Raw genomic sequence first — 16545 nt, 5'->3', positions numbered from 1 at the left:
CCTATTTCAATTGGAAGAGGGTGCTCAACCCCCTCCCTCAAACTTCATAAGCATGGGGAGGGAGGTTAAAAAAATACTTTGAACTGAAAAAACAATACTAGATATTATAATGAACACTAGTAATATGCATATAAAATTGCAATAAAATAATTATTTGTAAAGGAACAGCTGCAGAAATTAAATGTTTTTAAATTTGTGGCATTTTCTATGCTACGGCTAATGGTATATTAAGGGGTCATTGCGCACCCTCTTAAAATTTGTGTAAGAAGCTAAAACTTTAACATTAAATGAGCTAAATTTAGTGCAATATACTATAATTTGATACCTTTAATATAATCAAGTATATTTCTGTGCTTTAGAACTCGCCAATATACGAAAAATGAAAAATATGTGTTTTTTGTCTCATTGTGGCCCACCCTCCCCTGTAATAAAAATTTTAAGATGCTTTTTTAGATATTATTCTGCATCTTGTGACTATTTTGGAGGGCATTATTCCTACAAGAGGTTACTTAATAGGATATTTTTAGTGTTGTAACTTGGTGGCAGCCCAGCGGGTGTCACTTAGGGCTGTTTTGTATTGTGTTGCTACACAATGATTTATTTTGTGACTCGTTGCCCTGCAAAATATTTTTCATTCTATGTGATTGAACTGAAAAATCTTATTTTTTTTTTTTTTTTTGACTCATATATATAAAGATTACTTAAGCAAAAATAATTTAGCCTTTTTTTATTTATATATATATTTTAGAGAGACTGGTGACACTTACCACAATTTTATAACATGGAAAGATAAACGTGTGGTAGAAAGATGTGATATGTGGAATTCATCTATATCTATGAAAGTAAGTTCTTAAGCAAGCAAATAAGGTCACTTTCTTTTCAATATTTTACTTTAAACATAAAGGCTTAAATAAATGCATTTTGCTTACAGCTTTTTAGATTTGGAGCTCAACTGCTATATCTTATTACAAGAAAAAACCTGTTTCAAGTTGCTAGTGTTCTCAAATTTAGTTCAGAAATGGTAATAAACTTCATGATGACATTCATTTCAAATGCAATTTACATAATTAAGGAAATATTTTTAAAATATTACTGATCTTCAGTTTTAAATTGCTTTAAAATATTCCAATCTTTATTTTGCCTGTTAAAAAAGCAATTGGTTGCAACTACAGGGTGTTAAAAAATAACTTGGGCAACTTTTAAAAATAAAAATATTGTGTTTATTACATTATAATTTCAAGCTTATTTTAGGCTACATAAATTAATTGCTCGTTAGGAAAATCAATCTAATTTTTCTGATGGTATACCTGACCTAACAAAGGAGGCAGTGAGAAGCAAAGGGATGTAAGTGGACATTTTGAAGTTTTGAGTAAAACATGTTTAAAGATAAGGTCCTGAGTAGGCTTTCATTAAATTTTTTTTCTAAATCATGCTGTATAGCAGCACCTACTAGAACTACTAGTACTATCTCTTGCCCCAAGACAGAGGGGATGTTCATCAATTATTTGTACTGGTTATCTCCAAATTTTTAATTTTGTTACTTACATCCCTTTGCTTCTCACTGCCTTAAATGTTCTTTTTGACATTGCATGCAGTGGCGATTAAACCATTTTGTAAATGCCGCAATTGCAAAGAGTCGTATAACATTAGGGCAACAATGGAAGCCTGTTTCTCAAACGCTTATGTTAAGAGTGATAAACAAAGGGACACCAAAAATACATTGCAATGCACTAGAAGGCCATGAAGAAAATAGACAATGTAAAATTGTTTATTGTTGGAACTCCCAAAGCAGACAGATTCATATATATTTAAGCAGTTTGACGAATTTGGTGATGACGTAGATAGACTAAGAAAAGGGAGAAAGTTAATGATAAACACGCTAAAAAACTTCAAAATCAACATAACTGAGAGAACCAAGAACTGAAGGGAACAACAGGAGTTCCAATGAGAAAAATTGCATAATAAATTTGGATTAATAATGAAAAGTTTGCATGATTGCAAGGGGGGAAGAAACAGTTCAGATGCTGGATATATTTTTTGAAAAAGTTTGGAGGGTGACTGAAGAAAATAATCGAACATGGCCCCAAAGAAGTCATATCCTATGCAAACAGATGACGGACAATGAATGGGAAAAAATTGTTTTCACGCAGGAGAAACTTTTCAAGATTGAGCAAGTTCCTAATAGCTGTAATGATAAAATGTGGTCAAAGATTGCCATAAGACTGCTAGCTCTGTGGAACATCACCAATAGCTATAGTCCATTATGGTTTGGAGAGGAAGTTGCAAAGTGAGAAAATGCCACTTGTTTTTGTTGCATCAGTTGTGAAAAATAACCAAAAAAACACTATGTAAGCTTATTTGACAGATTCCTTCCTTGGGAACAAAATTATTCTTTAAACCAACCATGGCTATTTCAATAAGACTTGGCACCTGCACAAAAGCAAAAGGTCCTTAAGCTCTGTAAGGCATATTTTTCAGAACCCTTGGGCTCCCTTAACTTTATCAGGAGTTCCTCAAGTGATCACTGTTGGAATTTGCTTAACCAAAGCGCCAAAATTTTTGTAAAATTATAATTTTAATAAAAAATCCAGTTTTTAAAGGCAATTGGCAAGTAAAAGTGAAAAAAAAATATTTTATGACTAAAACTAAATTTTTAAGTTTTTAAAAGCCATGTGCTTCAAAAACATTGATGGAGATACTACAGGTCATGTATGGTCTTCATTGGCTCTGGTGAAGTAGCAATAAAGACTATCATAGCCAAGTCAATAAAAAAAAATGTTTTTAGAATTTTTTTTCAATTTAAAATATTTTTGCTCTTGTCATAGTTATAGATTTTTTTTAGAAAACCAGAAAAAAAAAAACTACTTTAGGATTTATTATTTTAATTTAGATGTATTTATTGTGATTAAATTTTATAAATTTGAGTAAGATAATGCTTTGGGGTTATTCTCTGTTTTTCTGCTTCTTGAACAAGTGATTTCTTCAAGTAAAGAATAATCTCAAAAGGTTCTTCAAAATCTAAAAGGTTGAATATCCCTGCTTTAAATTGTTCAGCATGGTTCATCTGAGGGACAAAAGATTATACTAAACCTTATACAAATTTTGCCTCCAAAAAAAATTCATTACAAAAGGAATGGAGCAGACTTTCTGTACATAAGTTGCTTCCCTTTTCAGAAAATTTTAGAAAAGGTTCTAATTATTTCTTCGATCAAAATTGGTTACTTCAAAGAAATCTGAACATGTAGTTAACATATTTTTAAAAATGAATTTCAGAATTTTGTCTGATATTATAAATACTTTTAAAATCATGTCATGAAATATGAGCGCAGGCAGAATTCACTGTCTGGGCAGGGGTGGGTTTCAGTGAAAATGTCCTTACTTGTACGTAAACTACTGTATTAGGGTTGGCAATTATGTCAAAACCAAAGCCCCTGGCAGGAATTTTTGCCCCCAAGCCCCCTTCTCTGTGCCATTTGTGGAAATGCTTGCATATTTAGACATTAATTAGAAGCCTTCACAAATGAATCAATTATTTCAGAAAGTGCATAAGTCCAATGGATTTCCGTAGGACTTATGCCCTTTCTGAAATAGTTAATTAAAATATTTTTAGATTTCCTTAAAAAAAATTTTTCTGATTGCTTTTTCCTTTTAATTGTTAACAATGTCGCTAAAGTTTAAAATATTTTAAAAGATCAAGTAGCAAGAAGAACATTTGATTTTCAAGAAAATTGAACTCAGCTTTTCTCCGTTTGTAATAAACTAAAATAATAGTAAATGTAAAATAATAGTCATAAGTGGAAAAGACAGAGTAGTGGTACTATAGATTTTTTTTCTTTTTTTCTTTTTTTTTTTTGTTCTTTTTCTTTTTGAATTCATGTTCAAAATTTTATGGGAAGATATTTGCTTTCATTCAACAAACTTGTCCACAAAGTGAAAATTGGAATGCATGTAAAGAATTTTGCAAAGAGGAAATATCTACGTCATCTATATTTTGAATGCCTGTGAAAACAATTAAGAATTTTACGTGAGGAATATTTTAACTCAAAGAAGGTACAGATGTACCAGAATTTGATGAAAAAGTATCATAGCATCTGACTTGGCTGAAAATGACTTTGCAAAATAAATGTCAGTAAACAAGAATACTTAAAGGCTACAACCATGACTGATGTGTTGAGTGAAGATGTATAAGAAGCTACATCTTGTTCTATTGAAGAAATTTTACTGAAGAGCACGAGATAAAAATGAGGACAAACCTTAAAATTTTGTTAAATCCTGTAACTGCTACGGAAATGAGGAGCTCTCAGTGTCTTGGGACTTAGGAGCAACTTAGAGTTACTGTTAGGGACTTTTTCAAGCGGTACAAATATTAAAATATAATCATTGATTTGCTAGGATAAAACACTAGGCAGACGACTTTCAAAAACTTCTTTAGTGATCATGTTTTTCTAATGTGTTGATAAAACGAGCATCAGAATGTATTGTCTTCTTAAATTTGTAGCTACAACAATAATTAAACTAAGTAAAACTAAAATTTTGTTGCCTGATTATTTTTGTTGTCAATTATTCATTATTATCAAATAGCATCTGCCACAAAAAATCACATTAACCAGCACATATTGTCTATTCATTTTAACATATACTAGTGAACATATCATGTACTGAAAGTGAAACATACTATGTGTTGTATATTTTTTATAGGTATTGATGAGATTGGCCTGGATTTTGGAGAATTATCCACAGGTATAGTTTTTTTTTTTTTTTGATAACACAGACTTTAAAATTTTATTTGTTTTATAAGTTCCATTATTATTATTATTATTTTTGCATATTTATGTAAATAGGATGAAATTTAAACAAATTGTTCTCGAATAAATTTCAAGTATTTTATGTGTTTATTATGTAAATTTTCATCAGTGTATATTGTGATTTGTTTTATACTGTTATATTGATAAAGCTCTCTTTTTGTATTTATGAGAGTGACAGTAGAAGCAAAATTACAAAATTTGCAGCTACAAAACAAGCCTTTCCAAATTTGAACTCTTTACAAAACTTTTGGCTTTGGTCTTATTAACATCTGAATTAGGTGTTAGATACCTAATTTGTTACTGCACTGGTATATATATATATATATATATATATATATATATATATATATATATATATATATATATATATATATATATATATATATACAGTACTGGCCAGAATGGCTGACTCATCACAAAAAACTGTGATGTTTATGAATGCACTAGAATAATAACATTTTACTAAATGTTTATTTTATGGAAATGATTAATTTTAGTTATATAAATACATTATACATAAATAATTGAGAAAATGTTCAGTATTTGATGTGGAAACCTTTTTTTTTCAATACAGCTTAGATACGATTAGGCATGGAAATACATAATTTTTGGCAATAGTGTGGTGTGATTTCTATAATTCGCACTTGTTTTATAATTTCTCTTAAGTCCAAAAAAGAGGTGGGGTTACGCTCATCAACTTTGCGTTTTAAAATTACCCAGGAGTTCTCGATTAGGTTTAGATCTGGGAAATTTCTTGGCCATAGCTTAAGGATCTGAAACCCCTTTTTTTGCAATACATGTCATAACAGATTTAGTCTGGTGGCAATGTGATCCATCATGTTGGAAGTGTGCACTGGTTGATATTCATAAACGTTGGTAACATCTCTTTTAGCAGTTTGAGATAAACAGTTCCATTAATTAATTATTGTGCCTTCAGGCATGAACCACAATTCACATCTTCCCTTGGCAGAAATGGCTCCTCAGATCATGAGTTTTGCAGCATTTTTAACGGTGGGAATACTGTAGAGTTGACAGTCTCTTTTATCAGGAGGTCGTCTTATGTTTCTACAAAATGCATAAAACTGCGATACTTGAGTCACGTCAGAAAACATATCATGTTTCCATTGCTCCGCAGTCCACCCCTGATAATTTTTACAAAATTTCAGTCGGTCAGCAATGTTTTTGAGAGACAATTTAGGCTTCTTTGTAGGCTTGTAAGACTTTAAATTGGCATTGAATAGCCTCCTGCAGATTGTCCTTTAATTATTGACATTATTATCTTTTGGTAAACCAGCTTGGATTGCTTCCGCTGATATTCTCATCAATGCGCTTGCTTGTGCTCTTGTGACGACCTTTTGGCTTTGAATATCCATAATTTCCATTTTAAAATTACTTATAGATTTGGAAACTATCTTTTGTGCCAATTGTAATCGGGCAGCACTTCCTCAAGCACATTTAGCATCTTTGCTCAGAATCTTTACTTGTGCATGCATTTTGCGTAAAATTCTTCTACTGGGCATTTTGATATTATTTTACCCTTCTGCAAAAATTTATGCGTCAATACACGGAGAACACATCCAATAAACTAACCAAATGCCAAGCAAGAATACCATCTTTTTCACTGCTGGCCAAAACAAACATCTGGCGCCAATACGTTAGTATGAATGGAAAAAAACAAGTGAGTTATCCATTCTGGCCAGTACTGTATATATTGAAAACATATTAAAGAGGAAAAAATTAGAGTACCATAAACCAGAAGCCCAAAGATGCGCAAAGCAGCCAAACAAATAAACCAGGTAAATATAAACATCAATAGAACAATCAACAGACAAAGTTACAGCACAGATAAAAGACAGAGATGAAGCCAGTACTCTTCAGCAGTGGAAACTTCATCCTATGGTCGAAAGACCAAAAATTTCAATACTGAAACTAAGAATAGGATGTTCAATTCCGAAAAAGTCAACATTCAGGTTTCTTCACATTGAACAAAAGCATCACGTGTGAAAAATGAATGTAGACTTTTGGAACTAAGACCTAAAACTAGGCACTGGGGTTTCGTCTCGGACAACTGAAGCTAAGGCTATCAATAATGTCCCTCCACCGTACCACCAGCAAAAATCAAGTCTTACCTATGTGTCCGGGTGTAAAAGTAAAATCCGCGCCCATCGGGGCCATTTCTGTGCGTCTAAAAATAAAAACAAAATCAATCCAATGAATATAAAAACTAACTAAATAAATAAATGTGTCATCCATAAAAACAGTTCCAAAGACAATCCAGGTGGACCGAAAAACTTAATTCATAAAAACATCATCAACTGGAGTACAAACATTTGGTTTACTGTAGAAAAACCATATACGTGACAAGTAAGACGGTTACAGTGAGGCAAAGTGTTGGTTAAAGGCAATGCTAGAGAAAATATTATTGACGAGATTATTTGGGAAATGGTTTTCAAGTAGTTTATTTTTAAGTAGATTAATTTCTTGGTTGAATGCCATAACCGTGTTGCAGATTCTTTTGATTCTGATGGCATGCGAAACAATGATGCCAATAAAAACTTTTTTACTGAGGCAAGAAGAAAAACTTTGATAACAGTTAACTTTGAATTGAAATTCGCGTCTTTTATCATAAATAGTGTTTTCACAGTTGAAGTCAATATTAATTTTAATGTCAAGGAAGTTAAAAATTTTACTATTAGAACTAGTCTTTTTTAATGTGCGGGAGTTATGATAAATATTTTTGCTGAGTTTAGAAAAGTTGGAGTAGTTGATACATAATAAATCATCAATATATCTGCAACAAAAAGGTGTAGTACTAGGATTATCAATAGAAAATTTTCTTTCATAAAACAAAAGAAAAAGGTTAGCTAGGGTAGAACTAAAATTAGCACTCATAGCAATACCATTAATTTGTTGAAAGCAAGAATAGCCATTTTTGAAATAGTTGTTGAGGATGCAAAATTTAAAAAGTTTAAGAAAAAATCCTCATTAATATTGAGTGAAGTATTGACAGTTTTAAAAAGTTCAGTAACTGTAAATTGCAGTTCATTGAGTGGAATGTTGGTAAACAGATTTTCAAAATCAAATGTTTCTAGATGAAAGATGTCGAACATATTAAGTAATTTGATCACATCATTGCTGTTATTGATAATATTCTATAATACTGAAGTTGTCGGAATTTTTATTTTTCATCTAAAACTTAAATATTTTAAAAAATTAAAAATGCGTTACCTCAATACATCGTTAAAAATTCACATTTTGAATCATTATGCTATGATCTTTTAACCTAAAAAGTTGGTTCGTTTCAAGATAAGAATTCCTGTTATTATTAATACTTTCAGCTTCTTACAGAAATCTTTCGACAATCTTCATCAAAAATACACAATAATCTCTTAAAAATTTTTCCAATTCAAGATCTTGATATTATGTTTAGTTTCAAATTCACTCCCCCTTTTTCCAAGAAAATTCTAAATTATCATGATGCTGCTGAAAATTTTGAAAAATACCTCGATTTAAATAGTAATTGTGTTAATTTTGCTGACACTGAATTTTTCATTTCTACCTTTGGTCTTGTTAACCGACTTCAAAAAGGAGGCGGTTATCAGTTCAGACCGTATGTATGTTTTTTTTTGTTTGTCCACTCATAGCTTCTCACATAGTGAAACGATTTTGATGATTCTTTTTTTAATGGATAAGGGATGGCTCAACTTATGTCCCATTAATTTGTTTGACCATATTTTTTCTTTAAAAAAATTATGGGCAAAAAACAGTAAATTTTATGCAATTTTCCTATTAAATGATTAAAATGATATTGTAGCAAAGTTCGCACTTTTCATCTGTGGATAACGGTGGCTCAGTGGTAGAATTCTCGCCTCCCACACGAGCGACCCGGGTTCAAATCCCGACTAGGACAAGGTGAATTTTACTAAAATTTCGTTTCTACTGTTTCCCGTATTTTCTCGAATGTTCTATTAATTTCTGTATATTTCCAAGTCTGGAAAGTTCCAGCACTTTCTCAAGTTGTATATAAGGAGATGTAACGTTCATTCGTGGTTCTGAATAAAGATCTCGAGTTGAGCCTAACGAGTATTCGCTTCATTTGGCTTTCACATCGTCTTCGCTATCTTCATCTACGCGACAATATGAAACTCATTGTTATAAAAGGTTGGTGCCATATAAAAGTAACATTAATAGTAATTGTAATGATAATTTTGAATGAAGGCTTCTCTGAAGCAAGCATCAAATTTCTTCAAGGGATACTTCGATAATGGGGAATCTGGCGCTGTCGGCTCATTTTTGGGGTAAATAATTTTATTTTAGTAACCCAGCTGATTTATAGTAACCCTATGTGAATTATCAAAATCTTCCTTTCTTCAGTGCTATTGCTCCATAGTAGGGGTAAACCTAACCTGGAAGCGAGGTGATGCAGTGATTAGGATCTGCTTAGCCTTCACAATGCTACCATTAGGTTTGCCTCAACTACTCTGTAGTATTTTTATCGTTATCATCTATGCCGATAACAGATGATCGGGGCTAAGTAAGAAAATACAGGATTGCATCATGAGCAACTTAGATGCTGTGGAATGTAAATTAGTTTGGAAAAATGCAATACTTAAATGGTTATAATTAAATTAACTACCCATGATTTCCAGAGAGGAACAAAGATAAGTTTTTAGTGCCAATCGCTTAAAGTTTAACGCGTGTCAATAGTGTTTTTTTTAGTATGGAGCATTTTTAAGAAAAAAATGTGAAGTTTCGTGATGGTAACTTCTTACTATTTCTGAAATACCTACAATTACACTAAAAAGAATGAAATAAAAAAATTTTGAAAAAAAAAAAAATAGAACCGACTTCAAAATTGCTCTAAAAAGTGAAAAATAATTTTATTCTTTAAACACCATCAATAATGCTTTTAAACATAATTTTTGAAGTTGGCGCAAAAACGATATATAAAATCATTCACAGCCATAACTCAAATACAACTATAAATTTAACCAGGCCCAGTTTCTTCACTATCACATACATTATGCATTCATGACAGCATATTTGAATAACGATATAAATGTTTCGTTCGTAACTTTGGATGCTTTTCAGAAAAAAAATATGTACGAAGCACACTGGATTTTACGTTTTGTTTTTGCGCCAACTTCAAAAATTACGCTTAAAAGCATTATCGATGGTGTTTAAAGAATAAAATTATTTTTCACTTTTTAGAGCAATTTTGAAGTCGGTTCTATTTTTTTTTCAAAATGTTTTTTTTTAACTGACGATCTAAATTTTCTGCAAAATAATAATCTTAAAAACATTTTTGCACTTGGTACCAAATTCCGTCCCAACTTTAGAATTAATTTTTGGAACGCCTATAGACTTTCCAGTGAACTATATGATTTCATTAGAAAAATATCCTACTGTTACAATACTCTACTCGTTGCTTTTCTGGAATACAGACACGATTTTCTGCTTCATTTAATAATTATACTTCGTGAAATTATCAATAGGGACTCTTCTTTTTTCCAATTTTCTGCAGATGATCTTAATTCACTTAAAAAACTTAAAGAAGCATATGTTTTCACTGTTGTTGCAAAGCCAGCTCCAATTTTTCTATCTGTTGTAAAAAACTTTATGCCACTGTTATGAAATCTTAATTAGAAAAAAACTACTACTTATAAATGTCCCACACTAAATGAATCTTCCATCATAAAAAAAAATTCTTTGCTTCCTACAAACTCTTGAAATTACCCCGTCCTAAGACTATCCATTTACCTTATCTTTATGCAATTCCCAAATTCCACAAAACACCTGTTTCTTTTCGATTTATCTGTTCTGCCATGAACACAATTGAAAAAAGTCTCAGTGTTAAACTTGAATTTTATCCTAAAAAGATTTTAAATCAACTTAAGCTCTGTCAAGAGAAATGGTATTGGATAATCAATAACAGCAATGATGTGATCAAGTTACTTAACCCATTCGATGACCAGCCCGAAAACCCTTAACGCGCATGCCGCAGATAACGAAACGGAGTTGCTTTTTGCTACGTTATAATAACACTTTTCTCCCCATTTTGCTATCGGTATTTTAATGTTGTTTTTGCTGTTCAGCTTGCATTCGAAAATCGCTTCGCTTTATTTGTTTTTAAGCACTGAATTAAATAGTGCAATAAAATACAAGGTTGCTAATATGTGCTGAAATATTCATACATTTACGCAGTACATAACAGGAAAATAAGAAACAATAGAGGATTGGACGAAAAGAAATTATTTTCATAACACTAATTATTTTATTAATTTATTTTTATTTTTGCTTTTATCTCAGTATATCTTTTTTTTTCTTTTACTGTTAAACGTAAGATGATCTATCTTTCAAAAGGCCTCAACAAAACATTCTTCAAACAATTGACTGATCGATCCAACGTGTGAGCAAGCGGACAAAACGCTGAATGGACAAAAACGCTTTAAGTGTGGGAATGATATTCTAAGAGGATAAAAAGTATTCTTCGGTGCCTTTTGATATATTGTGACACTTCAAAACGACCAATAAACACAGAACCCTTTGATGGCAGGACTATGGTCGACTTTTATCGTAATTCAGGTGACTTTTAAATCCCTTCTGAATGCCCAGATATCAGTTGCTCAAGCGTGGGAAGTATTTTAAAGATAAATGATTACAAAAGATCAAAACTTGCGGCTAATCCCCTATTTCCCTAAAGGATACTTTTGTGCATGCAACTAAAAGCCCCCAGCTGAGAGAGGAATAACTAGACCGACTGGGAGGTCTGTATTCTCCAAGGACCCTCTTTGCAAACATCCGAGCAAGTTAGTTCCATTCAAAGAATGGTCAGAAGGTTTTAGTGTTTTGTGGTCAACCCTTCCACATTATTTTCTTACAACAAAACAGTTTAGCTCAGAAAGGAATTTCAAGGCAAGCTTTTATGCTTATATGACGGAACATGTCTTCAGAAGGAAAAAAAAGGAGATCTTGCTTGAAATCGAGTCGGATTTTAAATCTTTTTTTTAAACATACTTGGATAAATTTTAGTTTCATAGGATTAGTTACTAATTATGGCAATTTGATTATTGAAAAGAAACCAAATATTTAATTTGTATTTTTAAAATCTCATAAAAGAAGGTACAATTAAAACATTGGAGCTATTTTAAGACAATAAATAAAATCTGAAAAAGAATGGGAGAAAAGGAATGGTTTGTTTCTTATGAGTAAAGCGTACAAAAAAAGAACTCAAGATATTATCATTTTATTCGTACTGTCGTATCTGTTTTATGTTTTACATAGTCAATTTTTACGTATAGTCAATGCGGTCGTCTTTTTTTTTTCGTGAAATAAAAAATATTCAAAATCGTATCTCTAAAAATCCATCAAAGGGTGCCGCGAATATAAAAAGATATAATTTACGTTTCAAAATATCATGATTTAAAAATAAATAAGCACTAAAAAATAATAATAGTATACGAATAAATAAAAAGCGTAGTAAACACATTATAATAATTTTAAAAAAAACGTACTCGTACAAAATTAAGATACGTAAGATAATTTTTAAAAAAATATTGCGTAAAATAAATTATAAAATTTGAGGATTATGAACAATTTAGTGAAGGATACTTGCGTAAGAAGGTGGATTTTTGATAACAAGAAAAACATATTTCTGTTTATTTGCTTTATTCAGGCATAGAAATATTGATAAATATGTAAGGAAATATTTTCACACTTGTTCATCAGGAGTTCAAATGCCAGAATGCTAAGAAACAAAGCTTCCACGAAAAGATAAAAATATAATGCCTGATTATTTGAAGCATTATACGTGTCCCATCAAAGAGTACTTGAAAAGTTAATATCTTAGTAAAATAAAATAAATTACAACAAGTTCTGTGAAATACTATAAGTTACATCCCTTTTGTCTAAGAAAAGAGCTTGATTACCGCTCCCCTAAAAGCTCCAGAACCCAACAGAGAAGCGCAATAACAGGGTTCTGCTCCTGGAAGGATCGCCGACACATATTCGGCCGAAGCAAAAACTGCTAGAAACGCCGTGACGACACAGGATCGTCGAGGGCAGTTAGGAACCATTTTCTTGCGACGAGCCTGAATCGGCCGGGGCAGTATTAACACAAACTGCGCGACCGATCCTGTATCGGCCGGGGCAAGGAATGGGTTAATATGTTCGACATCTTTCATCTAGAAACATTTGATTTTGAAAATCTGTTTACCAACATTCCACTCAATGAACTGCAATTTACATTTACTGAACTTTGTAAAACTGTCAATACTTCACTCAATATTAATGAGGATTTTTTCTTAAACTTTTTAAATTTTGCATCCTCAACAACTATTTCAAAAATGGCTATTCTTGCTTTCAACAAATTAATGGTATTGCTATGGGTGCTAATTTTAGTTCTATCCTAGATAACCTTTTTCTTTTGTTTTATGAAAGAAAATTTTCTATTGATAATCCTAGTACTACACCTTTTTGTTGCAGATATATTGATGATTTATTATGTATCAACTACTCCAACTTTTCTAAACTCAGTAAAAATATTTTTCATAACTCCCTCACATTAAAAAAGACTAGTTCTGATAGTTAAATTTTTAACTTCCTTGACACTAAAATTAATACTGACTTCAACTGTGAAACCACTATTTATGGTAAAAGATGCAAATTTCAATTCAAAGTTAACTGTCTGCAATGTTTTTCTTCTTGCCTCAGTAAAAAAAGTTTTAATTGGCATAATTGTTTTGCAAGCCATCAGAATCAAAAGAATCTGCAACACAATTACAGCATTCAACGAAGAAATTAATCTACTTAAAAATAAACTACTTGAAAACCATTTCCCAAATAATCTCGTAAATAATATTTTTTCTAGTATTGCCTTTAACCAACACTTCACTTCTTAGTAACCTTCTTTCTTGTCACATATATGATTTTTCTAGAGTAAACCCAATGTTTGGACTCCAGTTAATGATGTTTTTGCTAATTAAGTTTTTCGGTCGACCTGGAATGTCTACAGAACTGTTTTTATGGATGACACATTTGTTTATTCAGTTTTTATATTCATTGGATAGATTTTGTTTTTATTTTTATCGACTGGGACGGAAATGGCCCCGATAGATGCGGCTTTTACTTTTGCACCTGGACACATAGGTAAGACTTTTGATTTTTGCTGGCGGTACGGTAGAGGGACGTTATTGATAACCTTGGCTTCTAGTCTCCAAGACTAAACCCCAGTGCTTAGTTTTAGGTCTTAGTTCCAAAAATCTGCATCCATTTTTCACATGTGGTGCTTTTGCCCAATGTGAAAAACCTGAATATTGACTTTTTTTGTAATTGGACATCCTATTCTTAGTTTTAGTATTAAAATTTTTGGTTTTTCGACCAGAGGATGAAGTTTCCACTGCTGAAGAGTACTGGCTTCATCTCTGTCTTTTATCTGTGTTGTAATCTTGTCTGTTGATTGTTCTATTGATGTTTATATATATAATATTTTTTTCTATTTTAAATGCTGTAATCTAAACATTTTAACAAAAGGAAATTTCTTAGAATTATCACTTTGCATTAGAATAAGTTTAGAAACGAAATATGGATTTTAACATGAAAGCCATGATTATTTTTATTGATAATGATAATTTTTCTTTTGGGTAATGATTTTAAAACTGTAATACATATTTTAAAAGTCGAAATAATGTTGCGACCCCATAGGAATATCTTCATGACCCCAATTGGCGTCGTAACCAAAAGGTTAATAACCACTGCTTCAAACTTTTCAGATCTTTAGAATGAATGTTATAATGTGCAATGACAAGATCACTATGTTAAAGAACTTTGTATTTTTGATGGAGCTTAAATATAATGATTGTGTTCTCTTAAAAATTTTAATTTAATGTCAATATTTCAAAGCTTATGATTATTTTTTGAGATAAAGTTTGCGGCCAGGTACTAAACCAAACTTGCACCTTGACCCAGGCCCAAATCTATAAATTTTGGACCCCCTGCAAAAAATCAGCAGGGGGCTTAAACTGATCCCTAACTGCCCGCTGGATTTCTAATCCACTGAGAGCCATGGGCCCCTTTAATGCAGTAGACCCTCCACACTGCACAGTCTGTGGGTACGTTGATTGATACATTTTTTTATTTCTATTTATTTACGCATTGTAATAAATACGTCAATTCTCATGTAGTTATTAAATGTTTGAAGAATTCACTGTTTTAATATAATATTTTTAATGGTTGTCCACTTCTAACCATGTTTGCAATTTGTACTTGCTTATTATTTAAACTAACATGCTATGAAAATTTTAAAAAATTCAGTTATCCCTCTCATCAAATTTTTTAGATACTAGAAGACAGCTCTCAAAATAAAGTGCTATTTGGAACTATAGATACATGGTTAGTGTGGAAATTGACTGGTGGAAAAATTCATGCTACAGATGGCTCAAATGCCTGTGTAACTGGATTCTTCGACCCATTCAAGGTATTTTTGTGTTTCAATTAAATGTTTATTCATTCCATATTTTCTATTTTGAAATATTCTCTGAATGATATGTATATGATTTGTGATAAAATAATGGTCAGAAATGAGTCTTTTGAATAATGAAACCTTACGAAAGAAATTAAGTCCCAATTATGCAACTCCTTCATTCAATTTTACTACAGACACAAATTATCCTTGTATCTATGATTTCTGTTTTTTTTTTTTTTTTTTTTTCAGGCCTTAAACCCACTAGTAAAGTTTTGGAATACTGAATATATTTTTTAATGCCATTAAATTGGAAAATGTTTGAATGTAAAAGTAAAGTGTTGTTTTGTTTAGTAATTGTTTTTTGAAATGCTTGTAAGGGAATGAGGTGCAAAGTGAAATAGTGAAATATTTACTCTGTTTTTAGCACCACCTATCTGGAAATATTTTAACTATGTAGTTGCGCACATAGCCTATTCTAGTTAGGAAAAAGTTGCCTCTTTTCTAAAATTTATACTCATACTCATATTGTAATATTTTGTTGTAAGTCAAAAAAACTTTTTTTGGTGCAGAATGAAAAAGATCTTAAATAACCATTTTAAATATTAATTAAGACCTACTATTTGATGCAGTATTTACAGTTGAATCTCGTTAAACTGCCAACCTTAGTGACAGACCGAAAGTTGGCAGAACTTGAGGGTGGCAGTATAACAAGTTTACCCCAACCCTGCACAAATGCATCTTTTCATGAAAATATATTTTAAAGCATGTATTTTCCTGCAGTGTGTCATTGACAGTTTTTTGACGGCTTTTATCTTCCAGAATTTGAAAAATGATTAGCCTAACAGTTGATGGCTTGCGGACTAATTTTTATTCTGAATCACCCAAATTAGAATTTTTTTCGTACATGTTTAAGATTGCTTTCAACATCTTTGCAGAACAAAGCCAAAAAACATGATTGTTGCAGAAATATGATAAACTGTTGTTTGCTGAAGTTTGCTTATGATGTCAATTACAGGTTAAGCTTCAACCTCCTCCCTCCCCCCCCCTGACCAAAGCAGAAAAGGGGGTAAAGAGTGAATGCTTTCATAGCTGCATAGTGAAACTTCAAGATGAAAAAGTTGAAATTTGTGGGAGAAATATGAAAACGAAGAGCTCGGATGGTACACAATTATTTAAGCTTCCTAAACTCAATTTCAAATCAGCTAGTTGATCTAGATCATTGGTCAATCTGTGCTGTAAAAAAGCCACCTCTTACAATGCATCTGAAGGACCAAACCT

At 31.6% G+C, this 16545-nt stretch overlaps 1 protein-coding gene across 1 annotated transcript in view; it reads left to right on the top strand.

The window, feature by feature from the left end:
- The window catches only part of LOC129231067 (putative glycerol kinase 5), a 59926-nt gene that overhangs the window by 22170 nt on the left and 21211 nt on the right, over positions 1-16545 (top strand). Inside the window, exons 4-7 of the mRNA XM_054865315.1 lie at positions 749-842; positions 932-1021; positions 4699-4740; positions 15142-15279. Coding sequence (XP_054721290.1) covers positions 749-842; positions 932-1021; positions 4699-4740; positions 15142-15279 — 364 coding nt within the window. The remainder of the gene's footprint in view (positions 1-748; positions 843-931; positions 1022-4698; positions 4741-15141; positions 15280-16545) is intronic.

This window comes from Uloborus diversus, chromosome 10, assembly GCF_026930045.1.
Source record: "Uloborus diversus isolate 005 chromosome 10, Udiv.v.3.1, whole genome shotgun sequence".
Classification (NCBI taxonomy): domain Eukaryota; kingdom Metazoa; phylum Arthropoda; class Arachnida; order Araneae; family Uloboridae; genus Uloborus; species Uloborus diversus.
Note: the sequence above shows the minus strand (reverse complement) of the source record. Positions and strands in the feature narration are given on the sequence as shown.